The sequence below is a fragment of the Dipteris shenzhenensis genome, chromosome 6 (genome assembly GCF_047967505.1).
Source record: "Dipteris shenzhenensis isolate YYH24624 ecotype China chromosome 6, Dip_SZ_1.0, whole genome shotgun sequence".
In the NCBI taxonomy this organism is placed as follows: Eukaryota; Viridiplantae; Streptophyta; class Polypodiopsida; order Gleicheniales; family Dipteridaceae; genus Dipteris; species Dipteris shenzhenensis.
In genome coordinates this window covers 35,309,175-35,337,126 of record NC_141601.1, presented here as the reverse complement: position 1 = coordinate 35,337,126, position 27,952 = coordinate 35,309,175, and the positions used below count along the sequence as shown (strand labels likewise).

The following is a 27,952-nucleotide window of genomic DNA, read 5'->3' as shown; positions in this document are numbered from 1 at the left end:
ACTAACTTGCCAAGTAATGCCTGACTCTGTAGTTCTGGATCTATGATGCCAAGACCGCCCTCTGTCTGGGGGAGAATGACCATCTGCCAGGCGACCCGGGCTCTAGTGGTGCCGAAACCATCTGAGCCAGACCAAAGAAAGTTCCACACCAGTCTCCTCAGCTGGGCTACACACGATCTCGAGAAACACCAGCAAGATGCCACGTACCAAGCGCTGGCAAGAAGGACCTCGTTGACCACAAGGGCCCTGCCTGCCAAGGATAGCCGAGCCGTGCTCCAGAAGGCTAGCTTCCGTCGTATGGAGACTAGGACCGGTAAGAAATGCTGAGCCGGCGTGATATCCAGGCCTACCTGGAATCCCAGTTAACGTGTCATCTGTCCTCTAGGGATCCAACGAAACCCCAGGAAAATACCCCACTGTGAGCTGGCTCCCGGATCCGTAAGATAACCAACTGACTTATGCCAGTTGATTTTCGCCCCAGCGGCTAGGCAAAAAACCTCTAAAGACAGTCTCACTTGCTCCAATGACTCGATATCATCCTGCACATACAAGGCTGTGTCGTCTGCATACTCGGAGTCCAGAAGTTCTGCATCGTCCCGAATAGGGAGGTGCATCCCTCGAAGACCAATGGTACGGACTCGTAGGAAGTGAGTCATGGCCTCCGTAAAAAATAGAAAGAGGTAGGGCGCAAGCGGGCAGCCCTGACGCACCGAGCGCTCAAGGGTGAATCTCTCCCCCATCTTGCCGCTGATGATAACCCGACTGGAGGCCTTGTAGAGGCTAGCAATACCTCTGATCCACTCGTCTGGGAAACCGAACCGAGAGAGTGTACCTTCCAAGAAGGACCAGTCTCCCTGTCATACACCTTCTCAAAGTCAAGAAGGAGTATGGCAAGGTGCTGGCCACTGTGCTGGGCCCACTCCGTCACCTCTGAGAATGTGAAAATGTTGTCCAAAATGCTGCGATCTTGGACAAAGCCAGTCTGGGTGTCATGGATCAAGTCATGTAGCAGGGGGCGGATGCGGCTACTGATCATCTTGGCAAGGATTTTGTAGGCAATCGAGAGGAGGGTGATAGGACGCCACTGTCTGATCTCCTGACGGTCCCCCCCTTTGGGGATGAGGCAGATCAAGCCTGTCGCAAGGCTCTCTGGCATCTGTCCGCAGGAGAAGATATGCTGGAAGGCTGCGAGCAAGGGCTCGTGGACCTGCTCCCAGAAGGTGGTGAGGAAAGCTCTAGAGAGCCCATCCTCACCTGGGCATTTCTACCCATCAATAGCACTCACTGCATCCTGCATCTCTGCCACAGTGAAAGGGGCAAGAAGGGTTTCACTCATGCTAGGCTGCACGAGCAACGGTGTATACCTCCACACCTCCTCCCTGCAACGACGGGCACGAGGGTCTGGGGGCTCCTGCTGGAACAGGGATCTGTAGAAATCTGTCGCCAAGTCCCGAACCTCATCTGGATCTGTCCTGACACTACCATCCTGCACTCTAAGAGACCGGAGCTGTTCCCCTGCTGACCTCTGGCCATGAGTCCTGAGGAACTCTCTGCACATCATGTCGCCTTTCCTAGCCCAAAAGGACTTGGAAGCATGAATCGAGAACTCTGAGCGTGGATGGGTGATCTCCTCTAGCATGGCTCGGGCTCTAACCTCCTGCCGTCTGAGCTCCTCAAAGCCTGGAGAAGACTGCTGCATCCGCTGTATCGAGGCAAGATCTCGTCTCAGACCCCTCTCCTTCGCCCACCACTGCTGCCTGACCTGAATCGCCTCCTACTAACAGATGAGACTAGACTCGGCAAGAGCCTGAGCTACCTGAGCTGCCATATCCCCCATGGGGTCCCAATCCTGCTCCCACAGGTCCACTATCTCGCTGCGAACCGCTGCTCTGGAGTAGATGGAGTCTGGGATCCGGCACGAGCGTGGAGGTAAGGAGTGAGAGGCTGAGTCCAGGACTAGGATGACTGGGGCATGGTCAGAGAGGGTCGTCCCTGGAACCACTCCTGACTCTCCACCTCTGCCTAGCGCCCAATCGCTGACATAGAAACGGTCCAACCGCTCCAGAAGTCTGCCTCCCTCCCTCCTATAACCCCAAGAGAAGTCCAGACTCCTTGTCCATCTGCAAAAGGAAGGCTCCCTCCAGCTGTCCCGACCTCCCACAGCGAACAAGAAGGAGCCCCAATCTGCCTATTCTGCCTGAGCTATACCGAGGAACTCTAAGCCCCGTCCCTGCTGATCCTCTAAGGTCTCAAGGTTATTCAAGTCCCCTCCTACAATCCAAGAATCCATCTCTGGCAATAAGTCTGTCAAAGAGCTCCAGAAAGCGGCTCTCCATCTGAGGTTGGTCACGGCATAGATATTGAGGATGCCGATGCGGGATCCCTCAATATTCAAGCCCACCCAAAGCGCTCGTCTTGGGATCAGGGTGCCAAAACCACACACATGCTGAACTAGAGAAGCGTCGATGGAGGTACAGACACCCCCGCTCCTCCCCTGCTCGCCAATCGAAGGTTCCCAGCAGGTGTGATAGCATCCTGTGAGGACCTTCCCACAATTACTAGTCTGAGAAGCCGAAAGCTTGTGTTCCTGCAATAGGAGCACATCTACCCTTCCCACCAAGGCTGGCTAGAGCTCCTGTCTGAGCACCATCTTCCTGGGGCCGCGGGTTCCTGATGAGTGGAACCCGTTGACATTCCAAGAGATAATGCGTATACTCATGAAGAGGGGAGATGGGCCACAAACAAATGTCTGCTTGCGGTCGATGTCGAGGTGGTCGGAGGATGTTCAGTGTGCAAACGAAGGCGCTTCTGTGAGGGTTTCGAAGGAGAGGCCGGATCATCGGATCCATCCTCTAAAACCTTCAACAGAGGGGAGAGGCCCTTCGTCCCATGGTGGTAAGCTCTCTCTAACCAACTCAACGCCTCCGCCAGGAAAATACTGTAGAAGCCCGCTACCTCTGAGGTCCTCCACGGGCGGAGCCCTTCTGTGTAGATCCACTCCAGAGGCGGTCGAATAATGACCAAAAGGCGGAATCATTTGGCGCTGTGGCGCCATCTCAGACGAACGTCACCCTCCTTCCACTGCTGCTGAAGAAGCTCCGCTGCTCTGCTACCGATCCAGTCCTGCACCTACTCCTGGGACTGATCTCGAATCATCTCCCAAACATTTTCATTCGTCCATTGCTCATTCCTGTCACTGGTGATAGTGAAGGAATAGCTAGGACCATCGTGGGGGGGAAGGACAGACACCTTACCCTCCGCCCCCTTTCGGAGGAAGAAGAGGTTGATGTCTAGGCATGCAGGGAAGGAGCCAATACCTGCTGCATCCAAATAATCCCAAGGTCCTGCTCCAAAGGTAGAGCTCTAGGAGCTGCCCTTGGATGTGGGGACGAGGATGAGGAGTCTAAACCAAAAAGAGGGGTGCTGGCTGTCGAACAAGCTGGAGTGGTGCTGGCCATCTGCGGGGAAGGGCCTCTCCCCTCCGCCGGGCCAAGAGGGATAGGCGTGGGGGAGGTCTGTGCTGGCTTCGAGGCCGCAGGCGGAGGGGGGGGTTCCCTCGGGATCATGCTCGAGGGAGAGAGGGGGGCTGAAACCAAAGGTGCTGGAGGGGATCCTGGAGTGGGGGGAGGTAGGGGGACCAAGGAGGAGGGGGGAGGGGGGGGGGGGGGGTGAAGGATGACGGGGAGGCTGGCTGATCTTCTCCTTCCCCTTACCGGGCTGCTCCTGATTGGTGACCACAGGGGGCTCTTGCTGTAGATGGGAAGGCTTTTTTGGCCCTGTTTTGTTTCCTTTCCGTTTTCTTTTGACCTCAGTCCAGCCTTCCCCTTCGGAAGGGGGTGTCGATGCCTAGCGGGGGGGATCTTGAGTTGCCTGGATGGGGGCCATCTGAGGTTGTGTCCTAGTGAAGCGAGGGCGATGCCCGAAGCCGTGGCATCTCAGACACTAATCTGGGCGACCATTGACCATAATGCGCTGCGTCACCACACCTGTGTCCGTCTCAATCTTGAACTCCGAGGGGATACTATGCGGATCTAGGACTACCACTAAGACACGTGGCACCCCTTGGGCTGCTACCGCATCAACGAAGGTGTCCTGCATGAGCCAGCCAAAGTGCGCCCCCAGGTCCTTGATGATCAGGCGAAGCTCGCTTGCGAGGCTTGGGAAAATGAGGGTAACTGGATGGCGAGGAATGCGGAAGCGGGCATCGAACTCCGCTACACTGAAACCCCTATACCATGGGACCATAAGGATGATCTTCCCACCCACAGAAGTAGGGGACCGTCTGACCATATCGCTCACAGCCTGTGCTGAGGAGAGCTTGAGCCAGAAGATACCACGTCCCATGAGTGCAACCTCCTCAATGTGGCCGTCCTCAAGGTAGAGGGTGGACTGCAACCAGTCCCTGATGTCTACTCGTGAAGGGGCGTAGCCAATGACTCTCCCATAAACGGATGTCTGGGAGAAGTCCGTGGCGGCCTGCTTCACCAAGGAGACCTAATGCTCTGTCAGTGTTATGCGGTAGGCTGATGGAGGGGTCCGTTTGGGCCACCGGTTCCGGGCTCACGGCCACCATACCGCACCGACAAACTGTGAACGCTCCAAAAGGCGGGGGAAGGAAATGGCGAAGACGAGGGAGGGGAGAGTGGGACGGAGGCGGGGGAGGAAAGAGGGAGGGATGGAGAAGTATGGGAAAGCGGGGGGGGGAGAGGTGGTGGAGAGGGAGCGAGTGGCGGAGGGGGAAGGAAAGGAGGAGGGAGGGGGGGGGGGGGGGGGGGGGGGGCAGCGCAACGCAGGGCGGGGAAGAGGAGGAAGGAAGGGGGGGAGTGTGGCAGCGGAGGGCGAGAGGGGGCGGGGAGGAAGGAGGGGAAGGGGGGGGGGGGCAGCGCAGCGCAGCAGCGGGGAGGGGGAGGAAGGGGCGGGGGGTGGTAGCGCAACGCGAGGGGGGGGAGGCGGGGAGAGGACAGAGGGGCGGAGAAGGGAGGAGAGGGGGGGGGATGGCGGGCGGAGAAGGAAGAGAGGGGGACGGAGGGGCGCGGCGGGAGGCAGCGGAGAGAGAGGAGGGGGAGGGGAGAGGGGGCCGCGCAGCACGAGGGGGGGTAGACGGGAGCGGGGGAGGGGAGGGGGCATTCGCAGGAGCTGATCCTTCACTATAGCTTCATTGCTCACTTGTAAGGGCCCCATATGAGGAGAAGTCATGAGCATGATAGAAGAGGTGAAGAAACATCATTCAGCAGCCATCCATTACCATGATGAGAGGGGCTACATGTTGAGGAAAGCTCTTTGCTGTCCAGGCCAACTTTAGGCTATCCATGAGGGTGATGTGGCACACAGCCACATAGGCACCACCCGAAGTCATGACATGACACACAGCCGACGTGTATAATACGACCACTGACATGCCAGCCCCGGCAACTTGTTGATGTGGCAAACTGGCCACATGTGCTGCAGGCAAGCCAACATGGCAGTAACCAAACATCAGGTGCTGGGGAAGGTCAGTAGATGAAGTAGCAGATGTTGGCACATGATGTGGCAAGGTCGACCAATGATGTGGCACAAATGCCACATGGCAAATTAGCTACAGGTCAGCTTGGGGACCGGTTTCAGTCCAGGGTTGGTCGGTCAAACCGCAGCCGTTGTGTGGGCTATATATATGTGGAGTTTGCATCTCCACTCTCCATCACACTCTCTCTCCACCTTGTGTCTCAAGACCTGTGCAAGAGTGTTCCAGCATTGTATAGTGTGGCACATTATTCCTTCACCTCCCATCTCAAGAATTGTGCAAGGGAGGCTACAGAAGTCCAGTAGAGGAGAGCATGGTTTCCAGCGGTGGAGTGTCAGTGTTCAGCCTGATTGGCTGTGTATAAACAGATCTAAATTGTCTCTTCTATATCTCTCTATTCTGAGCATTACATGCATGGTGAAATCTCTCTCCAAGGTTGAAACCGGCCTCTAATCACTCAGAGGGCAGTGGAACTAAACCTTTAATCACTTCAGCACTTATTTACAGCTCACAAAGCATATATCACAACCATTAACCATTGCATGATCACCATTTGGCATTTACCCATTTGTTCACAAACAAAACCACTGAAAAAGGGATGGAGGCTAGAATGCCCCTGCTCAACAGACATAGACAAGTGCACCCGATTGGCCCCAAACACCGTGGCGCCCCTTTCGGTATTTCTTTATATTTCACAGTGAAATGATTACAAGTTGCATCTGGGAGACCTTCCCTGCAACTGAGCACGCAGCCCCAATTCACTAAGCCTTCGCAAGGCTTTCAAGCATAGAACACCATCACATAAGTGCACTTAACCCATAGGCTCAACCCAAAGGCATTCTCTTTTCCGAGTGCAATTCCATTGGCTGTCCAGATGCAATCACACTGCACCCCAGCTGCACTCTCTTTGAGTGGTTTCCAAATGGCATTCACAAAGCTTTTCAAAGCTCCAAAATAAAATCAACAAAGTACCCAACCAAAGAATGACTCATATAGCACTGCCTGGGCACCTGTGAGCCAAGAAAGAGGCGGCACACGCACACGAGGCCAACCAATAGCTTATGGCAAAAAGAAATTGCAGTAGCAAAATCACAACTCACCAAGCCCTGAAGACTCGAACCAAGTCCTCAATCGCCAAAAGGACATAGTAGCCAATGCCCAATTGCATTCTCAGCCAAAGAGGAGTGCAAAGGCATGAAGAAAGAGCATTTACAAGAGCCGACCAGCAAGAATTCCACTGAAAAATGCGAAAAGAAGCACTTCTGTCGCGAAGAAGTGGGACTTCTTGGGCTCAAAAGAAGCGTGCTTCAGAGAGGAATGCATTGAGAAGGTTTTGGAGAAGTTTCATTGCCGGAAAGTCCTCCAAAACTAAGAAAAACCAGTCAACCAGCGCGTCGGACCACTCGAAATTCAACAGAAAGCTGTAGCTTTGCAAAAGGAGAGGCCCAGGAGGCGGTAGAAGAAAAAAGGTCCAGAAAAAGCCACTTTTGCAAATTCGACCAGCAAAAGAAGTGCTCAGCTCTGCCCGTTCTACCAAACACACGGAGGGAAAAGCATATCACTACGAAGGGGAAGCAGAGGGGAAGCCATCGGGCCAAACGGAAGTCGAGGAATCCAAACAGGTGAGGAGTTATGAAGAAAAACGGAATTCAGCTGGAGGAGGCTGAAAAACCAGTCCAAAATCTCAACAAAGGAAGAAGATGAGAGAGAAAACCACACATGTGAAGTTAGAAGGCCCAGGAAGGTCCAGGAATGGCAAAGGAGCATGTAGAAGGCACTAGAGCCACCTGGAACTCTAGGGGGGCCACTGAAGGTACATGGCCCTCTAGGGGGCCCATTAAAAATGCCACATCATCATTTCCCAACAACCACTCTTTTAATTCCTTGGAATGCCTTTGGGCCTAGGGATTAATTACGCTTATGTGCTAGGCACCATGCCGCGTTTAATTACACATTATTAAGCACACGCTTGGACTTTTAAAACCAAAGTTGTCACGGTCTTGTAGTACATTAAAGTACCTAGAATTTCACGCCCCCATGACATACCCCTCTCGTCGAGGAATCCAAACGGGTGAGGAGTTATGAAGAAAAACGGAATTCAGTTGGAGGAGGCTGAAAAACCAGTCCAAAATCTCAACAAAGGAAGAAGATGAGAGAGAAAACCACACATGTGAAGTTTAGAAGGCCCAGGAAGGTCCAGGAATAGCAAAGGAGCATGTAGAAGGCACTAGAGCCACCTGGAACTCTAGGGGGGCCACTGAAGGTACATGGCCCTCTAGGGGGCCCATTAAAAATGCCACATCATCATTTCCCAACAACCACTCTTTTAATTCCTTGGAATGCCTTTGGGCCTAGGGATTAATTACGCTTATGTGCTAGGCACCATGCCGCGTTTAATTACACATTATTAAGCCCACGCTTGGACTTTTAAAACCAAAGTTGTCACGGTCTTGTAGTACATTAAAGTACCTAGAATTTCACGCCCCCATGACATACCCTCTCTTGAAACAGCAAACCACAGTTTGCTGCCCCAAAACACAAGAGCGAGCATGAAATATAGCATAACAGAGTATACAAGAAAGCCGCAGCTATAGTATACAGAGATAGTGAAAATATGGCTAGGAGAGGCATGCATCCATCCATATATACTGCTCAAAATCTATGTGATCCTCGGCGATCAATAGTCAAGATGCATCAATATCATGAAGTCTCACAGCAGAAATACTGTCAGCTCAGTATCTCGGATGAAACATACAGTGTCATCAAGCGACCTCATGAAATCACAGTGACCCCGTCTGTACTGAGGGAGTGGAGGTGCTACCCCCCTCTCGAACATCAGGTAATGCTCCAGACGCTCGCTCTGCTGAACTACCTGTAGGAGCCCGGGCCGCAGTCGGCTCTAATTGGAAAGCATCAAGGTAAAGCTGCAATATCCCAGGTGAATCTGCCAGTTCACCTTCCTCCATCCATTTCGCATCAAGTGATGGGTAATTTTGAAATTTTACCAAGTAGCGACGGATAACTTTACCCTTGAGCTTTCTATCTCTGTGTGCCAGAATCTGCTCTGGGACCAGAAGTTCATCCTGTTCTTCCACTTCAGGCTGTACGTCATCAGATACATCCTCGGGAATATCTCCATGATATTGCTTAATAAGCTCACATGAAAGGCATTATGTATCTTCCAATGCGGAGGCAACTTCAGCCCTGTAAGCTACCTCGTTTATCTTTTCAGAAACCTGGAAAGGACCATAGTAACGCATGTTCAGCTTTGTGTACAACCTTTCCTTGCCTTTCTTATTTTTCAGCCTTGCCTTTTGAAAACGCAGCAAAACCCAATCACCTTCTGTGAATACCAATTCCCTGCGGTGCTTATCTGCTGCTCTTTTCTGCTTGTCTTGACTTCTTTGCAAGGCATATTTGATCTTCTTGTAAGCCTCTTCAAGGCTTTCCACAAAACGATCAGCTTCGAAGATTTTCTCTTTTGTATGCAAAATGGGAGGTATCTTCCTGGCGCCTTCCACTATTTCAAAAGGTGCTTTACCTGTGGATATGTGCACCGTATTATTGTAAGCATATTCCAGCAAAGGCAAATAATGCTCCCATTTGCTTTTGTGGTCTGAGACATAGCATTTAAACATATCCAAGATGCTAGAGTTTTCCTGCTCCGATTGTCCATCAGACTGAGGGTGAAAAGATGACGAAAAATTCAGCGTAGTGCCCATATTTTCAAACAGTCCTCTCCAAAAGAGGCGGTCATCCTCGGATCTCTATCACTGATTATGGATTCAGGCATCCCATGATACTTGAAGACATGCTGCAAAAACAATTTGGCCATTTGATCTGCTGTAATTTTCTTTCTTACTGGCACAAAGTGGGCTTGTTTGCTAAACCTGCAAATTATTGTCCACAATCCATCATGTCCAGTGGGAGTACGTGGAAGATCAAACACAAAATCCATAGCTATGCTTTGCCATGGTCTATCCGGAATTGGCAAAGGGTGTAACAACCCAGGTGCCTTCTGCCTGTCAAACTTTACTTTCTGACAAACCATGCATGTTCTCACATATTCTTCCACATCTTTCCTCAAAGATGGCCAATAAAAGTATTGCTCCACTGCTGTAATTGTTGCTGTAATTCCCCTATGTCCTGCATATGGAGGAGCATGACTTTCCATTATGACTTTCTGTCGCATCTGATCAGTGACACAGAGTCGTCCATGCATCAAAATGAAACCCTCTTTCAACATATAGTGATCATGCCTTTGACCATCAGAAAGCTGTTCATAAATAGTTGAAAAATCAGCATCATTAACATACTGATCTTTCATCACATCTAACACATTGTTGTAAGCAATGCTCACTAAGCCCTGAGACTCGAACCAAGTCCTCAATCGCCAAGAGGACATAGTAGCCAATGCCCAATTGCATTCTCAGCCAAAGAGGAGTGCAAAGGCATGAAGAAAGAGCATTTACAAGAGCCGACCAGCAAGAATTCCACTGAAAAATGCGAAAAGAAGCACTTCTGTCGCGAAGAAGTGGGAGTTCTTGGGCTCAAAAGAAGCGTGCTTCAGAGAGGAATGCATTGAGAAGGTTTTGGAGAAGTTTCATCGCCGGAAAGTCCTCCAAAACTAAGAAAAACCAGTCAACCAGCGCGTCGGACCACTCGAAATTCAACAGAAAGCTGTAGCTTTGCAAGAGGAGAGGCCCAGGAGGCGGTAGAATAAAAAAGGTCCAGAAAAAGCCACTTTTGCAAATTCGACCAGCAAAAGAAGTGCTCAGCTCTGCCCGTTCTACCAAACGCACGGAGGGAAAAGCATATCACTACGAAGGGGAGGCAGAGGGGAAGCCATCGGGCCAAACGGGTGAGGAGTTATGAAGAAAAACGGAATTCAGCTGGAGGAGGCTGAAAAACCAGTCCAAAATCTCAACAAAGGAAGAAGATGAGAGAGAAAACCACACATGTGAAGTTTAGAAGGCCCAGGAAGGTCCAGGAATGACAAAGGAGCATGTAGAAGGCACTAGAGCCACCTGGAACTCTAGGGGGGCCACTGAAGGTACATGGCCCTCTAGGGGGCCCATTAAAAATGCCACATCATCATTTCCCAACAACCACTCTTTTAATTCCTTGGAATGCCTTTGGGCCTAGGGATTAATTACGCTTATGTGCTAGGCACCATGCCGCGTTTAATTACACATTATTAAGCACACGCTTGGACTTTTAAAACCAAAGTTGTCACGGTCTTGTAGTACATTAAAGTACCTAGAATTTCACGCCCCCGTGACAAAGGTAGTGCGTGCTTCAGAGAATTGGTGAGCTTACGTACAAGTCCACCTTACTAGAACAATGTTTCTCTCTTCTATCTCTCTCTCATGTGTGAACTATTCTGAGCATTACATGCATGGTGAGATCTCTATCCAAGGTATTGTGTGCTTCAGAGAATTGGTGAGCTTACTTACAAGTTCACCTTACTAGAACGATGTAGAGTGCATCCAATTGGCAATGTTATGTTTGTCGTTAAAGAAACGACTACTTGAAGGTGATTATCTGGAAGAAGAGGAGACTATCATAGACTTGTATGAACCTTCACTGCTTCCACATGATGTTAAAGAAAGGCGTATGCGCCATACAACTATTTAAGAATAGTACAGTCGAAACATGGTTGGAAGAGAATACTTTCTATGAAAGTGTAAACAAACTCAAAAAAAGCAATTTTATAATATTGTTGTCAGGGGCGTCTGGCATTACCCCTAGGGAGGTGTCTCGGGTTACAAACTAGGAAGTAACGCAATGGTCAAATAGTTAGGCCTACGTGGCCTAAGAGCCCAATTAGGACAGTTTGTACATTTAGTACTAACTAGAAATCCTAAGTGTCCTAGGAGCCCTAATTATACTAGGTAGTTCATACATTTAGTACTGGCTAGCAGTACAAAGTGTCCTAGGAGCCCTAATTATACTAGGACACATTTGGAAAGTGGCTAAAACTGAAGTTGTTGACACTATGCTTCCTTGCAGTTCCTAGCAACTGCTCGTACTCTAAATATGGGATCCACTATTTTGGCGCTCCACACCACATCTCCAACTCTGATCTCCTTCCTTTGTTGTGTCACTTTATTTCAAGGCTTCTCTTCCACATTGCTACTGTTGCTTTCCTACTGCTGGTATTAAATGCTTTGCAATGTTATTCCTGGGCTACTCTCTTAAAACCACAGTCGCAACAGACCGTTTCAAAAATTTCCTTGTTTTTGGCATTTGGAAGTTCTGTTCCCCCAGAAGTGGTTTACAGTTAAGGTTTTGTGGGACAAACATTGTTGGTGTCTTAAAACAGGTGGATACTTGCCTACTAGTGATTGGATCCCAAAGCTTCCAATCAAATTATTCCTCTACGTTATAGAGGGATTTATTTTGGGGGCACATAGAATCGAGTTGGTGCCAAGCTATAGAAAATCTGTCTTTGCTCTTCCATTGGTCACCTTGTAGAGATGCGAGAGCAAGTCTCCGAAGAAGTGAGCCTTCCAAGGATGGCACGAGTACTGCTTTAAATGAACCGTCAAAAACAACAAGCAGGCTCCATACAGGATCGAACAATATTGAAATAGATTGCAGTTTTGTAGGATACACTACATGGATATTGCATATGCAAACCTTTACGAACATCAATATAAAAGGACAGCATACGGTCATGATAAGAGGCATTCTGATGAAACCTTTACCTGAATAATAGCGGCTTTTAAGCTCTTCCACACTTCGAGGAGGATAAAATCTGTCCGCGATCACTATGAAACGCAGATCAAATTGTTCGCAGAGATCAAAAAGCTGATCAGTCTCTTGCTTGCTCCAGTTCTAACCAAAACAGCATTTGAGGAATTAGGATCTTAAACAAGACACAAAAGAAAATTAGCTTTGTTAGTAATACCTCCCTGTAGAAGGATGTAATTAGAGCACCATTAGTCTACATTTCCATGGATGTGTCTCACATACAAAGATGAGGTAGGTAAGGGTTGAAATAATAGGGGCAGCGCCTGCCTGTGAGCCCCATCAGGGGACATCAGGCCTGCCCAGCACAGGTTTCATGAGGAGCTATTATGCCCTCATTTGGGAAAGGGCAGGAAAAGGGGAAAGGCAGGCGCACCCGGGGGGGGGGGGGGGGGGGGGGGGGGGGTTCCTTTTTGTACTTTGTTTGAGACGGTGTCAGCCCTGTTTGTTTCTATGGTAAGTGTATACCTCAGCATAATTGCCATGCAGCATTGCCTACATACAATTATAAAGTTTCCAACTTCACCAAGAAAAAGGTGGTATTATAGTTGATTGCAAGCTGTACACGCATACGTTCAGCCACAAGTGCATGCCAGACTCAAGTCCAAACTCCATTGCATGTTTTGTGGGCGTGTGTTGACCATGTATATCAATGCATTTTAATATCAAGCATGTGTACACATATGGTCGCTGCAAACGCCGTCAACAGAAAGGCAAGAGAATGAAAAGCTAAGAGGTATATATCGAGGGAGCACAGTCCTGACTGTATGTGTTCCATGTCCAAAGGTCAATCTCAGGGTATCAATATCACCTGCCCAATCACTACCGCAGAAACATCCCAACTCACTGCCTCTCGTATAAGTGATGCCATAGGTGCACGTACCCTTCAAGTACCTTACCACCCTCGTACATGCATCCCAATGGGCTCTCTTGGGTGATGCAGAAAACTGACAGAGCAATCCAACTAAGTAGCACATATCCGGCACATATCCGGTCTGGTATCGGTGAGTTAAGGCAAACTCCCCACCATACGCCGATACAGTGATGAATCAACCGGCTGAGATGGATCACGCACACTCAGCTTCAGACCAATTTCCATGGGAGTCACTGCGGCTTTGCAATTTTCCATCTGAAAGCGTTTGAGCAGCTCCCTGCAATATTTCTCCTGTGAAATAAAGATACAGCTCTTTCCCTGCCTCACCTCAATCCCAAGAGTATGTCTAAGTCAGTCATTTCGAACTCCTCCACGAGAAGTCTCTTGATCTGAGCAATCTTCTTTGTTTGATCCCCTATAATGATGAGGTCATCTACATAAAGAATCAATACCAGCCGCATATCCCCCTCTGTGTCGAGATAAAGATTTGCTTCTGATGGACTCCGTTGAAGCCCGATCTATCTACTGGTACCAAGCTCTAGGGGCTTGTTTCAGCCCGTATAAGGCCGCCTTCAGTTTGCAAACTTTTGATGGGGATCGTGGAATCTGAAATCCTGGTGGCTGTGCCACATACCTCCTCCTCTAGGCTTCCATTCAAAAATGCAGACTTGACGTCCATCTGAAAAATAGGCCAACTGTGATAAGTAGCCAAGGCAATGACTGTCCGAATGGTCACCATCCTAGTTGTGGGGGCGAAGGTCTCGTCGAAGTTAAGTCCTCTGATTGTGCATAGCCTTTCACCACCAATCTCGCTTTGTACTTGTCCAAGCTCCCATCTAACTTGAACTTAAGCTTGTACACCCATTTAGTCCCAATGACCTTCCACTTGATTGGTTTGGGCACTAAATCCCAAGTGTCATTTTTCAAAATGGCATCCATCTCTGCCTACATGGCTTCCTGCCATTCTGGAATATCCTTCGCTTCCTGGAAGGAACAGGGTTTCTCAAGCTGAGCCACCATAGCGTAGTTCACGGAGGGAGTCTTCATGTTGCATTGAGACTGCACTCCGGAACTACTCTCAGGAATGTCCGTGACTCGTGAGTCTCCTGAAGTCTTCAAATACCACTGAGGTAGCTTCTTCTCTGATGGAGGTGCCTTTGCTGGAGTCGCCTTGGGAGCCGGTTCAAGAATAGCACGCTCCTCCTCGAGATCTTCAGTCATCTCCACCTCTTGGATGGTGACCTTGAGTGGGGGTAATGACAGAAGTTTAGGAACCTCTTTTGCAGGCTGTGGCTCTGACTCCTCAAAGATCACGTCCTTGTTGATAAGGATCTTCTTCTTTTCCGGGTCAAAAAGACGATAGGCTTTGGATTCTTCACTGTATCCCACAAAGATACATCTTCGGCTATGGGAATCAAGCTTCGTCCGCTCATCTTTATGCACATGAACAAATGCATTAGAACCGAAAATCCGTAAATGAGATATCGTGGGCTTCTTACCATAGTAAGCTTCATATGGAGTCTTGTCATCAACAGCCTTGGTCTTGGTTCTGTTGAGGATGTGAATAGCAGTGTTCACGGCTTCACCCCAGTAAGCTTTCGAGAGATTCCTCCCTTGCAACATGGTCAAACCTGTCTCTGTGATGAACCTGTGCTTCTTCTCAAAAACTCCATTCTGATGAGATGTGCGAGCTATAGTGAGATGTCTCTTGATCCCATGCTTCTTGCAAAATCCATTGAACTCGATAGAAGTGAACTCTCTCCCTCTGTTTGTGCGAAAGGCTTTGATTACTTCCCCGCTCTCCTCTACTACCTGAGCCTTCCAGTCTTTGAATTTCTCATAAGCCTGGGACTTTTTGGCCAGGCAGAGTACCCACATCATGCGACTGAAATGATCCACAAATAAAAGAGAATACCGCGAGCCTGCAAATGAATTTGTTGACATAGGGCCGCAAATGTCGGAATGAACCAACTCGAGCGGCTTCTTGGCCCGTGATGAGGCATCCTGTGGGAACTTGTCCCTCTGTTTCTTGCCCTCCAAGCAAGCCCTATAAACACATCATTGCTTGCAATCGATGGAAGTCCATCCACCATCTTTGACTTCTGCATCTCGGTGAGAGTGCCATAATTGACGTGACCAAACCGCTCATGCCACAATTTGGATCTACCATGGTCCCCGTGCACCAACAGAGCGTTGAGCCAATATAGCCCATGCTCTTCGACTCCTTGAGCCACCACCTTTCCATTTGCCTTGGATGTGACAGTGACTTTGCCATTGTCGAATAAGACCGACATGTTGTGCTTGTCCATCTGACTGACGGACAACAGATTCTTGCACAAATTCGGTACATACAGTACACCGGAAATCAGCTCATCGTTTCCTACAGTCGTAATGAATGGAATACTACCGACTCCCTTCACAGGGCATGACCGGTTATCCCCCACAGTGACCTTGGAATGGGGATGCGTACCTTCAATGGATTTGAACCACTCCTTGTTGGACGTGTTTTGAAGCTACACTGTCCATGTACCAACCTTCCGTTCCTTCACTGACTGCATAGGCTGAGCAGTATTCAGTGATGATGGAGAGAGCGCCAATCATGACGTTTGCCGATTCGGTCTTTGGCTCCTCCTTGGACTTTGACGACTCCTTACGCTTGAGGTCCACCGCCTTCTTGCGGCACTCCTTAGCAAAATGACCAAGCTTTTCACAGTAAAAGCACTTCATCTGCCTCTTTTTCTTTGCATCCTTGGTCTTGTTGTTGTTCTTGGAGTCTTTGAACTTACCCTTGCCGGGCTTGTCCCTTGCCATGAGAGCCTTCTCGTCCGATTGAGTAAATAGCTTTTCCCGAGCCTCTTCCTGCAATAGTAAAGGGCCAAGCTCCTCAAAGGTGAGAGGCTTGGTCCTCTGTCCTGCAATGACTGTAGTCACGAAACTACCACCTTGACTTTTGTCAGATAGACATGAACATTGTCCGCCTCATTCATATCCAAATTGTACAGTTTATGTTGAAGAAGCAAAATACGAGATGTGTTGACTATTTCATACAGATCCTTTAAAATAGCCCACGCCTCTACAAACGTCTCAGCTATCTGGATGTGCGGAAGAACAGAGTCCGCCATGGTCCCTATGATTAATGCTAGGGAGTGGGCATCTCTATCTTCCCAATTCTCAAGCTCCTCTCCATCTACTAAAATGAGAATCTTCCCCTTGCTGTCCAGCATATCTTCCAGCTTTGTCTCCACCCCCATTGTCAGTTTCCACAACTTCCGAGCCACTAAATGACTAAAGATTTTCACCTTCCAGATTGGGTAGTTCGACCCATCTAGTTTCCGTTCGGGATGGTGAATGAGAGAAATCTGGAGGAGAAGGAAGGAAGAGAAGGGGCTGAAGAGGCAATAGTAGAATCCTTGTCCTCCATCTTTGCTATAATAGCGAACAGCAAACTGAAAAAAAAAATGACTTTGCGGTAGAGAACTTGACCACACAGCGAACCTTAGTGTTGATTGGAGTCGCCTTATAACCGAGGAACTCCATTCTAGACCTAGAAACCTTGCTCTGATACCATGTTGGAAAGTAGAGGATAGAATCACTCACACCTCAGACTCCCGATCACAGCTCAAACAACACTCAAAAAGAAGGGGAGAGAAAGATAGCAAAACTCAGATATATATTCATCCACTGATGTGGGCAGACAAAAAGTCAAAGGTGAGCATACAACCAACCACGAGATGCTGGAACAAAACCTGAGTGTCCTCCTCTCCCTGCGCGCTTGCCTGTGCAAGGCTGTTCAGTGCAAGTGATGAGGAATCGAGAAGGAATGGGAAGCTTTATATAGGAGAGCCTGGAGCCCTCAAACTAGCCGACCTGGCCAGTCGGCTTCAGCCAACTGTACCGACCAGGTCAGGGCCCCTTTTGGGGCTGAATCTGGGCCGACCAGACCTGGCTGGTCTGGCCTACAAATAGGCCACCCTCTGTGGGCCTTTTGGGCTGCTGGCCCCCCAGTGTACTGCATCCCGTGTTTGCTGGCACAATTCCATGCAGGGTGTGATAGAGAATAGGAGGGAATGAATCACTCAAACCTCCACCCAAGATCTGTCCAACTCTTCCACACACTCAACTCAGATAGATGATCACAGATGCAATAAACACTCACTCAAAGATAACTTACACGGAGAGAGAGAAAGAGTATATTCATCCACCGGAAGGTGGGCAGAAATTGGCTCCAAGGGAGCAACTCTCTCTCACAAACTGAACCAGCTCTGAGTGCACAGCACAGCCTTGGAAGGAGGCTTTCAGTCTTGCACTGGATGATGGAATGACTGAAGGAGTGGGCCTTTTATAGGCACTGCCCAGGCCCTTTGGGTTGACCGACCAGCAGGGTCGGTACCCTGTCTGGTGGCCGACCAGATGGCCCTGGAAATCCGACCAGGGTTGGCCCTGGTCGGTGGCCCTGGTTGGGCCGACTTGGCCTGCCACAGGCCCCTATACAAGGGTGCCCTGTGCAGCCAGTCTATGCAGCTGCAGGCGCCTCCAAGGGAGGCCTAAGGCCACCTATTTCTCTGCTGTTGCAGGCAGCAACCAGCCCGTGTGCTGGTTGCCTATGATGTCAGCCTGAGTCTCTCTCTTTCCCAGCCCTCCTACCTCTCACTCCACCTTGTCCCCTCAAATCGGGGGCTCACAGGTGGGCACAGTGACTTTCTAACACCCCCCCTCAATGTCACAACTGTGGGCCAATCCCCATGCGTTTGATGAGGTGCTCCATCTGTTCTCGAGGGAGTGCCTTCGTGAAGAGGTCGGACAAGTTGTCGGCAGTCGGGCAGTAGATAAGCTCGATCACGTCTTCAATGATGAGCTCTTGAACAAAGTGGTAATGAACTTCGATGTGCTTGGTCCACGCATGGTACACTGGATTCTTGGCAATGGCTATGCAACTCTGATTGTCGCACATCAGCACTATTGCGTCCTCCTGACACACGTCCATGTCCTCCAGAATCCACCTCAACCACAGTGTCTCACAAGCTGCTGTACACGCGGCTCTGTACTCTGCCTCTGTAGATGAAAGGGCCACTGTGGGTTGCTTCTTACTCAGCCAAGAGATGGCACCAGATGCAAGTAAGAAACAATACCCTGTTGTCGATCTTCTGGTGTCAGCATCACCCGCCCAATCACTGTCACAGAACCCGCCTAGTTCGATGCCTTTGGTGTGTGATCCCATAAGTGCAAGTACCCTTTAGATACCTCAGCACCCGTAAACCTGCATCCCAATGACTCTTCCTGGGAGAAGCAAAGAACTGGCATAATAGCCCAACTGCATAACAAATATCGGGTCGAGTATTGGTAAGGTAAAGCAAACTTCCTACCAATCATCGGTACAAGGGAGTATCGACCGGCTGAGATGTGTTGTGAACACTTAGCTTGAGCCCGACCTCCATGAGAATTAATGCTGTCCTGCAATCCTCCATCTGAAATCTCTTCAGAAGTTCTCTGCAATATTTCTCTTGTGAAAGGAAGATCCTGTCTTTGGCCTGCTTTACTTCAATCCCAAGGAGGTAATGTAATAACCCTAGGTCAGTCATCTCAAACTCAGACATGAGTAGCTCCTTGACCTGTGAAATCTTCTTGACATGATCACCTGTCAAGATAAGATCATCAACATAAAGGATGAGTACCAGTCGCAATCCCTTCTCAATGAACAAGTAAAGGTTTGCCTCAGATGGACTCCGACTTAGCCCTATCTTCTGAAAGAATACATCAATTCTTTGGTACCAAGCTCTGGAGCCTGTTTCAGCCCGTATAACGCCTTCTTCAACCTGCAGACCTTTAATGGGGACCTTGGATCTTGAAAGCCCGATGGCTGCTCCACGTATACCTCCTCCTCCAGGGTTCCATTAAGGAATGCGGACTTCACATCCATTTGAAAAGTAGGCCACTGGAATTGGGCAGCAAGGGCAATCACTGTCCGGATAGTAACCATGCAAGCTCTGGGAGCAAAAGTTTCATCAAAATCCATGCCTTCAGTTTGAGCAAAACCTTTGACCACTAACCTTGCTTTATACTTATCCAAGCTGCCGTCTGATTTGTATTTAAGTTTGTATACCCACTTAGTGCCGATGACTTTCCGTCGCAGGGGCCTGGCCACTAAGTCCCAGGTATTGTTCTTCAGGATAGCATCCATCTCTGCCTACATGGCAGCCTGCCATTCTGGATGGTCCTTTGCCTCCTCGAAGGTCCTTGACTCGTCAAGTTGAGCCACCAACGCAAAATTCACGGATGGGGTCTTTTGAAGACGTTGGGACCGACGCAATCCGAAACTGCTACTCTAAGGTAATTCGGTGACCCGAGACTCTTCCAATGTCCATAGGTACCATTGGGGCAACCTTTTCTGCTTCTCTGTGGGAGGAGGAACTCAAACTTCTTCTGGAACATCCTGCTCTTCCTGAGTATCTTGTGGAACATCAACTTCTGATTTTGCCATCTCTTGGATGGTCAACCTGGGGCGGGGCGAGGCGGGTTCGGGGGTTGAACAATCTCCTCCTCCTCAATCTGAGGCTCCTCCTGGGGTTCAGGTTCCTTTTCCTCGAAGACAACATCCCAACTGATAAGGATTTGCTTCTTTACTGGGTCAAAGAGTCGATAGGCCTTAGATTCTTCGCTATACCCAACAAAGATACATTTTCTGCTCCGGGAATCAAGCTTGGTCCAATCTTCCTTGTGCACATGCACCCATGCGTTAGAACCAAAAATGCGAAGATGAGTGATAGAGGGCTTCTTACCATAAAATGCCTCATATGGAGTCTTGTCCTTGACGGCCTTCGTCTTGGTCTTGTTGAGAATGTGTACGGTTGTATTGATAGCTTCACTCAAATAGGCTTTAGAAAGGTTCCTCCCTCAAAGCATAGCAAGCCCTGTTTCTGTGGTGGTTCTATGCTTCCTCTCGGCTACCCCGTTTTGCTGAGAAGTATGTGCTGTGGTGAGTTGTCGCTTGATCCCATGCTTGCGACAAAATGTGTTGAACTCATTTGAGGTGAATTCTCCCCCCCTGTCTGTGCGGAATGTCTTGACATCTCCCCTGTCTCCTTTTCAACTCTAGCCTTCCAGTTCTTGAACTTCTCGAAAGCCTGAGACTTTTTAGCCAAACAATATACCCAAGTCAGTCTACTGAAATCATCCACAAAGAGAAGTGAGTCCCTGGATCCTGCCCACGATGCTGTAGACATTGGACCACAAATGTCGGCGTGAACCAACTCAAGTGGTTTGCTGGCCCGAAATGAGGCCTCTTGTGGGAACTTATCCCTGTGCTGCTTGCCTTCTAGACAGGCCCTACAGACATCATCCTTGCCTGTAATTGGTGGAAGTCCATCCACCATCTTCGACTTTGACATTTCAGCCAAGATTCCATAGCTGACATGACCGACGCGCTCATGCAAAAGTTTGGACTTTCCGTTGTCTTCATGAACCAACATTGCACTAAGACGGTACAGTCCGTTCTCTTCAACTCCTTGAGCCACCATCTGTCCATTTCCTTTGGATGTCACGGTGACCTTGCCATCTTGAAAGAGAACTGCCATGTTGTTTTTGTCCATCTGACTTACAGACAGTAAATTCTTGCAAAGGTTGGGTACATAAAGTACTCCACAGATATCCTTCTCCTCACCCACCGTTGTAATGAAAGGAATGCTACCGATGCCCTTCACAGGACACGTCCGGCTATCCCCGACAGAAACTTTGGAATCCCGGTGTGTACTTTCCATGGTTTTGAACCAAGTCCTTCTGTTGGACATGTGCTTGGAAGCACCGCTGTCAACATACCAACCCTCTTTACCTTCACTGACTTCATATGCTGAACAATGTTCACTGATTAAAAACAACTGTCCAGTCGTCACATTGGCAAAATCATTCTTAGGTTCTTCTTTGTTCCTGGCTTCTCTCTTCTGCTTCTGATCCGCCTTCTTCTTTCGGCATTCTTTGGTGGAGTGGCCAAGCTTTTCACAATAACAGCACTTCATTTTCTTCTTGCGGTCAGTGTCCTCTGACTTCTTGGAATCCTTTGGTTTGCCTTTTCCAGGCTTGTCTTTGGCCACTAATGCCTTCCCGTCGGTTTGCGTAAAGAGTTTCTCTCGAGCCTCCTCCTGAAGCAGGAGTGGGCCAAGCTCCTCAAAGGTGATTGGCTTAGTCCGTTGACCCGCAGTGACCGTAGTCATAAAACTTTTAAAACTCCGTGGCAACTTGTGGAGTGTGAGCAACGCCAATTGACTCGAGTCCAGCTTCTGACCAACCCCTGCGAGCTGGTCCCGCACGACTTTCACCTTTGTCAGATGATCATGCACACTATCACCCTCATTCATATCAAGATTATAAAGCTGATGCTGAAGAGTAATGATACGGGCTGTATTATCGGTTTCATACAGCTCCTTCAGTATGGCCCACGCCTCTGAAGACACCTCTGCCAACTGGATATGAGGAATCATAGCATCTGCTGTCGTGCCAATAAGCATTGCTAAGGCTTGAGCATCCCTCTCCTGCCATGCATAGAGTTCATCCGCATCTGCTTCAACTAAAACTTCAGCTCACTATCTTCCACACCTTCCGTGCCAACAGATGGCTTCAGATCTTGACTTTCCAGATTGGATAGTTCGTCCCATCGAGCTTTCCAGCTTCACCAAAATTGGGAATAAATGAAGAAGGAAGATGACTGGAGAAGGAGGAAGGGCGAGCAATGGGTGTAGAGGCTTCTGAACGCTGATCCATCTCGGTGAATAGCAAACTGAAAAAACTGAAGCAAAAAAGATGTACTGACCTCCCGTTCTAGCCTAAGCTGAAAACAGAATCGCCTTACTGCCAAGGGACTCCTTCCTTCAGAGAGTGCTTTGATGAAAAAGAGTTGAGAGCCTATGGCTCTGATACCATGATAGAGAATAGGAGGGAATAAATCACTCAAACCTCCACCCAAGATCTCTCCAACTCTTCCACACACTCAACTCAGATAGATGATCACAGATGCAATAAACACTCACTCAGAGATAACTTAAACGGAGAGAGAGAAAGAGTATATTCATCCACCGGAAGGTGGGCAGAAACTGGCTCCAAGGAAGCAATACAAAACTCAGCGAAGTGCTGAGGAAAACTGATGGAACTCTCTCTCACAAACCCAGTGGCGATGCTGGTTCGTCGACGCATGGACATAATATTTGCCCTCTAAACCCTCGACAAAGTCACTGAAATCTAGCTTCCTAAAGCAGGCTCCCACGCACAGGCGAGCCTTGTTCACTACTCTCACATCTCCATGAGTTTTGATGGTGAAGAGTTGGAATATGCACGGGCTACATGACCATGCGCGCAGCTAGCCATAGTACCTGATTCTACAATAGGAATTGCACGGGGCGTAGTGAGGGGTGGAACCCTGGAAGCTCCTACTTCAGCAGGGGCTTCTTGGGAATACGCCTCACACCGGCGGAGAGTGGCAGCAATCCTACAGGTTGATCTTCTCCGATGCTCCGCTGGCGAGGAAGGGCTCTCCCGTTGATGCGGATCCTCTACACAGTGTGGCAGAGATTGCAAGGAGAGATGAGTTTGAGAGACATCCGCTCATTTGGCACCCAGAGGTCAGAGACTGGGAGAGACGCATGCTCAGGCAACGGACACATATCGGTTAGGCACAGTGGCGCAATGGACCGGCCAGATCCTTTGGGATGTGGAGACAACTTCGTGGGGAGACAGGGGACCGCAGGCAGGCTCTCTCTTATCTCCGAGGAGCAGGCATCAGGATGCAAGAGATTGAGGAGGCGATCCCGAACTGTTGGTGGGAGGGATTACAAAGCCCTTGGACACCCCATTGTTGGTCAGGACAATTCTAGCAGACTGGGGTACCACTCCGGATCCGCTTCTTTCGGGAGTCTCTTGGCTTCCCCCAATCTCGCTTTTATTAGGTAGGACCGGGAGACTCACTACAGGCGGAGTCAGAGACAGAGAAGGAGACAAAGGTGGATATAGAGGACCTAGAGTGGCAGACGGTCTGGATTGTGATCCACTTGGACAAGACTTGGTACATCAATCCATCCATAGTCCTATCGACCCCGAAGGGAGCAATTTGGCGCCTTAGGATAAGTATATTCGCAGTATACACCTTTAACATCATGTCATGCTATGAAGCCATTCCCCACCAAGGTAGGTTTAGCCTTATTGACTCGCTTCAAAATCTTATTAATATCCTCAGTAAAGCAGGTTACCTTGGTTTTAAAAAAGCCAGGAAACAATTTGTACAGACAAAGAACTATAAAGAGGTTATGGTCAACTTTAAAGATTTCATTAATCTCAACCTCTTTATAATAGAAAATTGTTTCACTAAACTAGGTGGAGATGTATACGTGCAAAGTAAAGGTATTCCTATGGGATACTCATGTTCTCCACTTTGGTTTCTAAGAAACACTAGAAAGAAATGTGGTTTTGAAAATTACATTTCCCTTACAGGTTAACTCTGAGTAATCGCATCTGGGATCATTAACCAAGCATCATGGCCCAATACAACAAGGCTTACCCCGAATTTCAGAATGAAGGTATCATGAACTAGCTAAGGGGTTCAAAATCCCTAGCAGATATGTAAACCCTACAGATGAGCAAAGCATCTCATTCTTGTACGACATGTTGATACTATCTAGTAAAACCAAACAAGCCTTACGGGCTAAAACAGTTTCAATTATTGTGAACCCACCACATGCACTAGCTTCCAACATCTCGTCAACTATGATGACTGGATGAGCAAAGTAAAAATGTATAAGATGTTACAAAATGCCGACGCCACTAAATGTGCAGAAAAGTCAACATCTGAGTTTGACTGTAGCAAAACCTCCTTGAGGGTTGTGTGACCTTTAATAACCACACACAAAGCACCACAATCCAAATTAACGTCAAATACTTCTGCACTAATTGAAGCTGTACCATCTCACATTGCTATGATATTTGAATTTCAAATAGACCACTTTTTGCTACTGGACCTAACTCAGAATTGTTAGCCTTAACCTGCACAGCATGGTAAGGCTACTTCATTTGGCATCAAAGGGAACTAAAGCTGAGTTCAGCTACATTTAGCAGCCTACAGACTCTGGCATCTAGCTATGGATCTTGAAGTAGGATGAGAAGGGAAGAGGTGGCAAACGTACATGAACAAGTGCCAAATCGATTTAAAGCGATTTTTGGGTACATTTTATAATTACAAGAATACATTTAAAGGAAAGGGGATTTTAGGTGGCAAATAGATTTTTAGGTACGTTTTAAAATTACAGGTATACATTTAAAGGAAAGGGGATACATTGGAACCACACCTGCTTTTAACACACACACACACTACCCCCAAAAACAAAAAAAACTATTTCCTGTACACGTACTGTACTGTGCAGAACGTGTCATACTGTACCATACGGAAAAATCCCGTACAATATGCGTACCAGAATTAACTTGCATATATCTAGATGAATCCAAGAACATGCCCAAACTAATCCTAAAAAAGCCATTCGTGTGACCGGCAAGACTGTCTGAGAGACATTGCTTATGCTATTTGAATGTACATTTGCAATTTAAACAACTCACTGAATCACAAAGAAACTTGCTGTATTCCTCATCTGTGTACCGTAGAACATCAATGGTCTGCATGCACAAGGCAGTCAGATGCTCCCTTGCGGGTTGGCCACTTGAAATCTAGAAGTTTCAGGTCCATGACATGTTGAAATACTTGTATATACGTTTGTAAGACTATAATATATCCAATCATACAAATTCAAGTTTTCGTTGAAAGACTTACCTTGTTGTATCTAGCAAAGTAATAATCTCCACTTGGAGGTACTCCATCAACAACTTTTACCTGATTAGAAACGCAAGTAAAAAGCACATACATTTAAAGAGAACCAAATTCAAACATCCTGTGAAACCTGTCTTGTATTTTGCCCATGGGGGTCAAATTTCTAAGCACAAGGGGAAGACTAATGATACTGACCCAATGATACAACTGGAGGTTATCTTTGCGGGCAGAGGAAGTGAATGGTAACCATTGCCAAGATATCTGCAAGTTAGAAAAGCAAATCATGCTTCCAGGTTGCAGCAGCTTCATGCAGAAAACCCTAGAGGCAGGTACATTCAAACTATGTGCGTCATAGGACTTTAAAGTAATTCCTTGGAATGAAATTCGCATCAACCTTTTTGGTGTTCGATATAGGTCGTCTCTTCAGGCCTGCTGTGTCTAAAGCTGGCATGACAGGCGGCAATCCACCTGTAAGAGCGTAGACCTGGAGACAGGCGGGAACAATATGAGGGCAATGTGCTAGAAGATGCTCTTTCCCTAACGATCAACGAACGCAACTGCAGACATACGGCATCGTGAGAAAAACCACGATAATCACCTCACGCGAGACGCCATCAGGCTTCTTGGGATTCTCTTTGGGAGCTTTACTTCGCTTTTCTGAGCCAACTCCGAAAGATGATTTAGGGAGACCCAAAATCTCCTTGGCGTCTGCCATGCTTCAAATTGTAGCATCTATACGCAGGATGAATTCAGAAGCAGAGAAATCTGATAAGAAATTTGGGTTAACATCTTCGGTTCCAAGCTTTTATGATGCAAGTGCTCGATTTAGGGAGATGTCGTTCCATGGACTTCCTTTTAAGTTCCTCAGCTCGATTTACAAGCTTCTGCACATCATTGTTGGGCTGACAGAAAATGTAAAGGCATAGTATGTACTTAAAATGAGAGGGAAAAGACCACAACGTTGGTCAACCTAACATAGAAAAGGCAACCTTAATAGATTTGATTTTTTCTCAGAGAAATGTAACAGCATTAGATGGAAAAGACCACATAGCTGCTCAAACAATTAGAACGAGTTGCATCAACCATCTACGACGTATTACAGACCCGCTCCGCTCCGCAAGGTCTCAAGGGTACAATCTTAAAATGTCAATAAACAAAAATTCAAGTTTCATGTAACCCAATTTACTCAACAAATGCAATTCAATTTATTAGCGGAGCCCTATTGTCTTTGCTCTATACTCACCAAGGGTGCATGTATGCACGCAAGCACTTGGCTCTAACTTGTGGGTTTTACGGGTCTTTAGACACAGTCGATTGTTTAGTAAGAAATAATAAAAAAGAAACGCTTTGAGGACTCGCAAGATCTAATAGGATTTGCCAAGGTTCTATAGTGCATGCTCTCACACTGACTGCAAAGCCACTGCCTTTTTCAAAAAAATAAACAAAATAAAAGTGGAAAGTAAATCAGCGTTAGTTTTCCTTGAAGGTTTTACAAATGATACCTGCAAAGTTTTGATGTCAACTTTCTGGGGTTTTTTTGGCTTTATTTTTATAAACAAATCCAATAGACGACAATCTCTTCATCCGCAGGCATAAAGCCCGTTTGGCTGGCATGAAGCCCTTTCAACAACTGGAAAATGGATTATTTTTTACAGGTGAACCTACTTTTCTGGCAAACAGCTTTCTGGATAGCAAATGTTTTTTCCAGGCAATGGCTTCAACAGTTAATAGGCGAACCGGCTTTAGCGCCTTGCTCACAAACAAACATGCGAGACCTGGATGAACGATCGGAAAGCTTGAAGTGACTTGAAGACTTTTAGCTGGAGAAAGCCAAGGCAATCGTTCTAGGGAGCTCATCGACTTTGGATATCTACGCACCATGCCATCAGAGAAGGCAAGTATAAGATTAATGATGCACCAATTAAAATCTTGTTTATCTATAGATGCCATTCTATCACTAACAACTAATTGTTAAAATCTAGACAGTTATAGAACATGCAATTACATTGGAGCCCTAGAATTGATTTAAAAACTAAGAATAATCACAAAACTCTCACTCAACTCAATCCTAAAGCACTGTCTCTAGGAGAGCCAATGCTAGTAACAAACACAATTCAACTTATTAGGGGAGCTCTATGTGGATCTATTGGATCATCTTGTATAATATGGCTTTGGAGGCTTTAAGAATTTCTTTTGTATCATTGTGTTCTTTTGGACATCATTGTGATGAGGACTCTCTCTCTCTCTCTCTCTCTCTCTCTCTCTCTCTCTCTCTCTCTCTCTCTCTCTCTCTCTAAATATATATATATATATATATATATCCATTTCTCTCATAGCATACATACACGTGAGCATGTGTGCACATATGTGATACAAAAATGTATATATATGTGCATACACACACACACACATATATATATGCATATAGCAAGTGCCCCCCCGGGCCCCCAGAACACACACACACACACTTACATATATATATATATATATAGAGAGAGAGAGAGAGAAGCTCCTTTTGGCACATGCATTGATTGGTTCTTAAATTGCTAATCAATTCACCTTGCATACTTGGATTGGCTTTTGAAATTTTGGCTAAGCCTTAACCCATGGCTTTGAGACCTTCCATCTCCTCCTTTCATTTCATTGACCTTCCATCTTCTCCTTACTCCCAAAGGTGAACTTCCATCTCCTCCATTCCATTGACCTTCTATCTCCTCCTTCCTCCCAAAGTTGCCTCTTGTCTTTCCACCTCCTCCCCTCTCATCCAAGAGCTGTTGAGAGTTGTGGTGCCATGAGCACATAGATTAAAGGCTAAGGTATGTGCTAAGGAAAGAATTAAAGTAGCCACCCGAGGATGTGGACTACATGATGTGGAGATGTGGATCGAGGATATCCACAAGGAGAGATGTGGATCAAAGGATCCCACAGATGTTGACTATTCAAAGGACACTCTCTATATAAGAGGCCTATCATGTATTGTTGAGTACAAGAGAGGAATGCACATTCACTCAAGATTCTGTTTATGAGTCCA

At 47.7% G+C, this 27,952-nt stretch overlaps 1 protein-coding gene across 3 annotated transcripts in view; it reads right to left on the bottom strand.

Moving 5' to 3' along the window:
* LOC147901110 (myb-like transcription factor family protein) overlaps positions 1-26,049 on the bottom strand; it is a 43,250-nt gene extending 17,201 nt beyond the window's left edge. For 2 of the 3 annotated variants that reach the window (XM_087376004.1, XM_087376006.1), the window contains exons 1-6: positions 25,520-26,048; positions 25,316-25,405; positions 25,117-25,182; positions 24,925-24,984; positions 24,714-24,770; positions 12,211-12,340 (exon numbers count right to left, since the gene is read on the bottom strand). In XM_087376004.1, the coding sequence (XP_087232130.1) occupies positions 12,211-12,340; positions 24,714-24,770; positions 24,925-24,984; positions 25,117-25,182; positions 25,316-25,405; positions 25,520-25,636 (520 nt within the window). In that variant the 5' untranslated portion in view covers positions 25,637-26,048. Of the gene's footprint in view, positions 1-12,210; positions 12,341-24,713; positions 24,771-24,924; positions 24,985-25,116; positions 25,183-25,315; positions 25,406-25,519 lie in introns of all 3 variants that reach the window. The other variant, XR_015541171.1, reaches the window with a different exon arrangement.
* Positions 26,050-27,952: the final 1,903 nt, after the last annotated feature.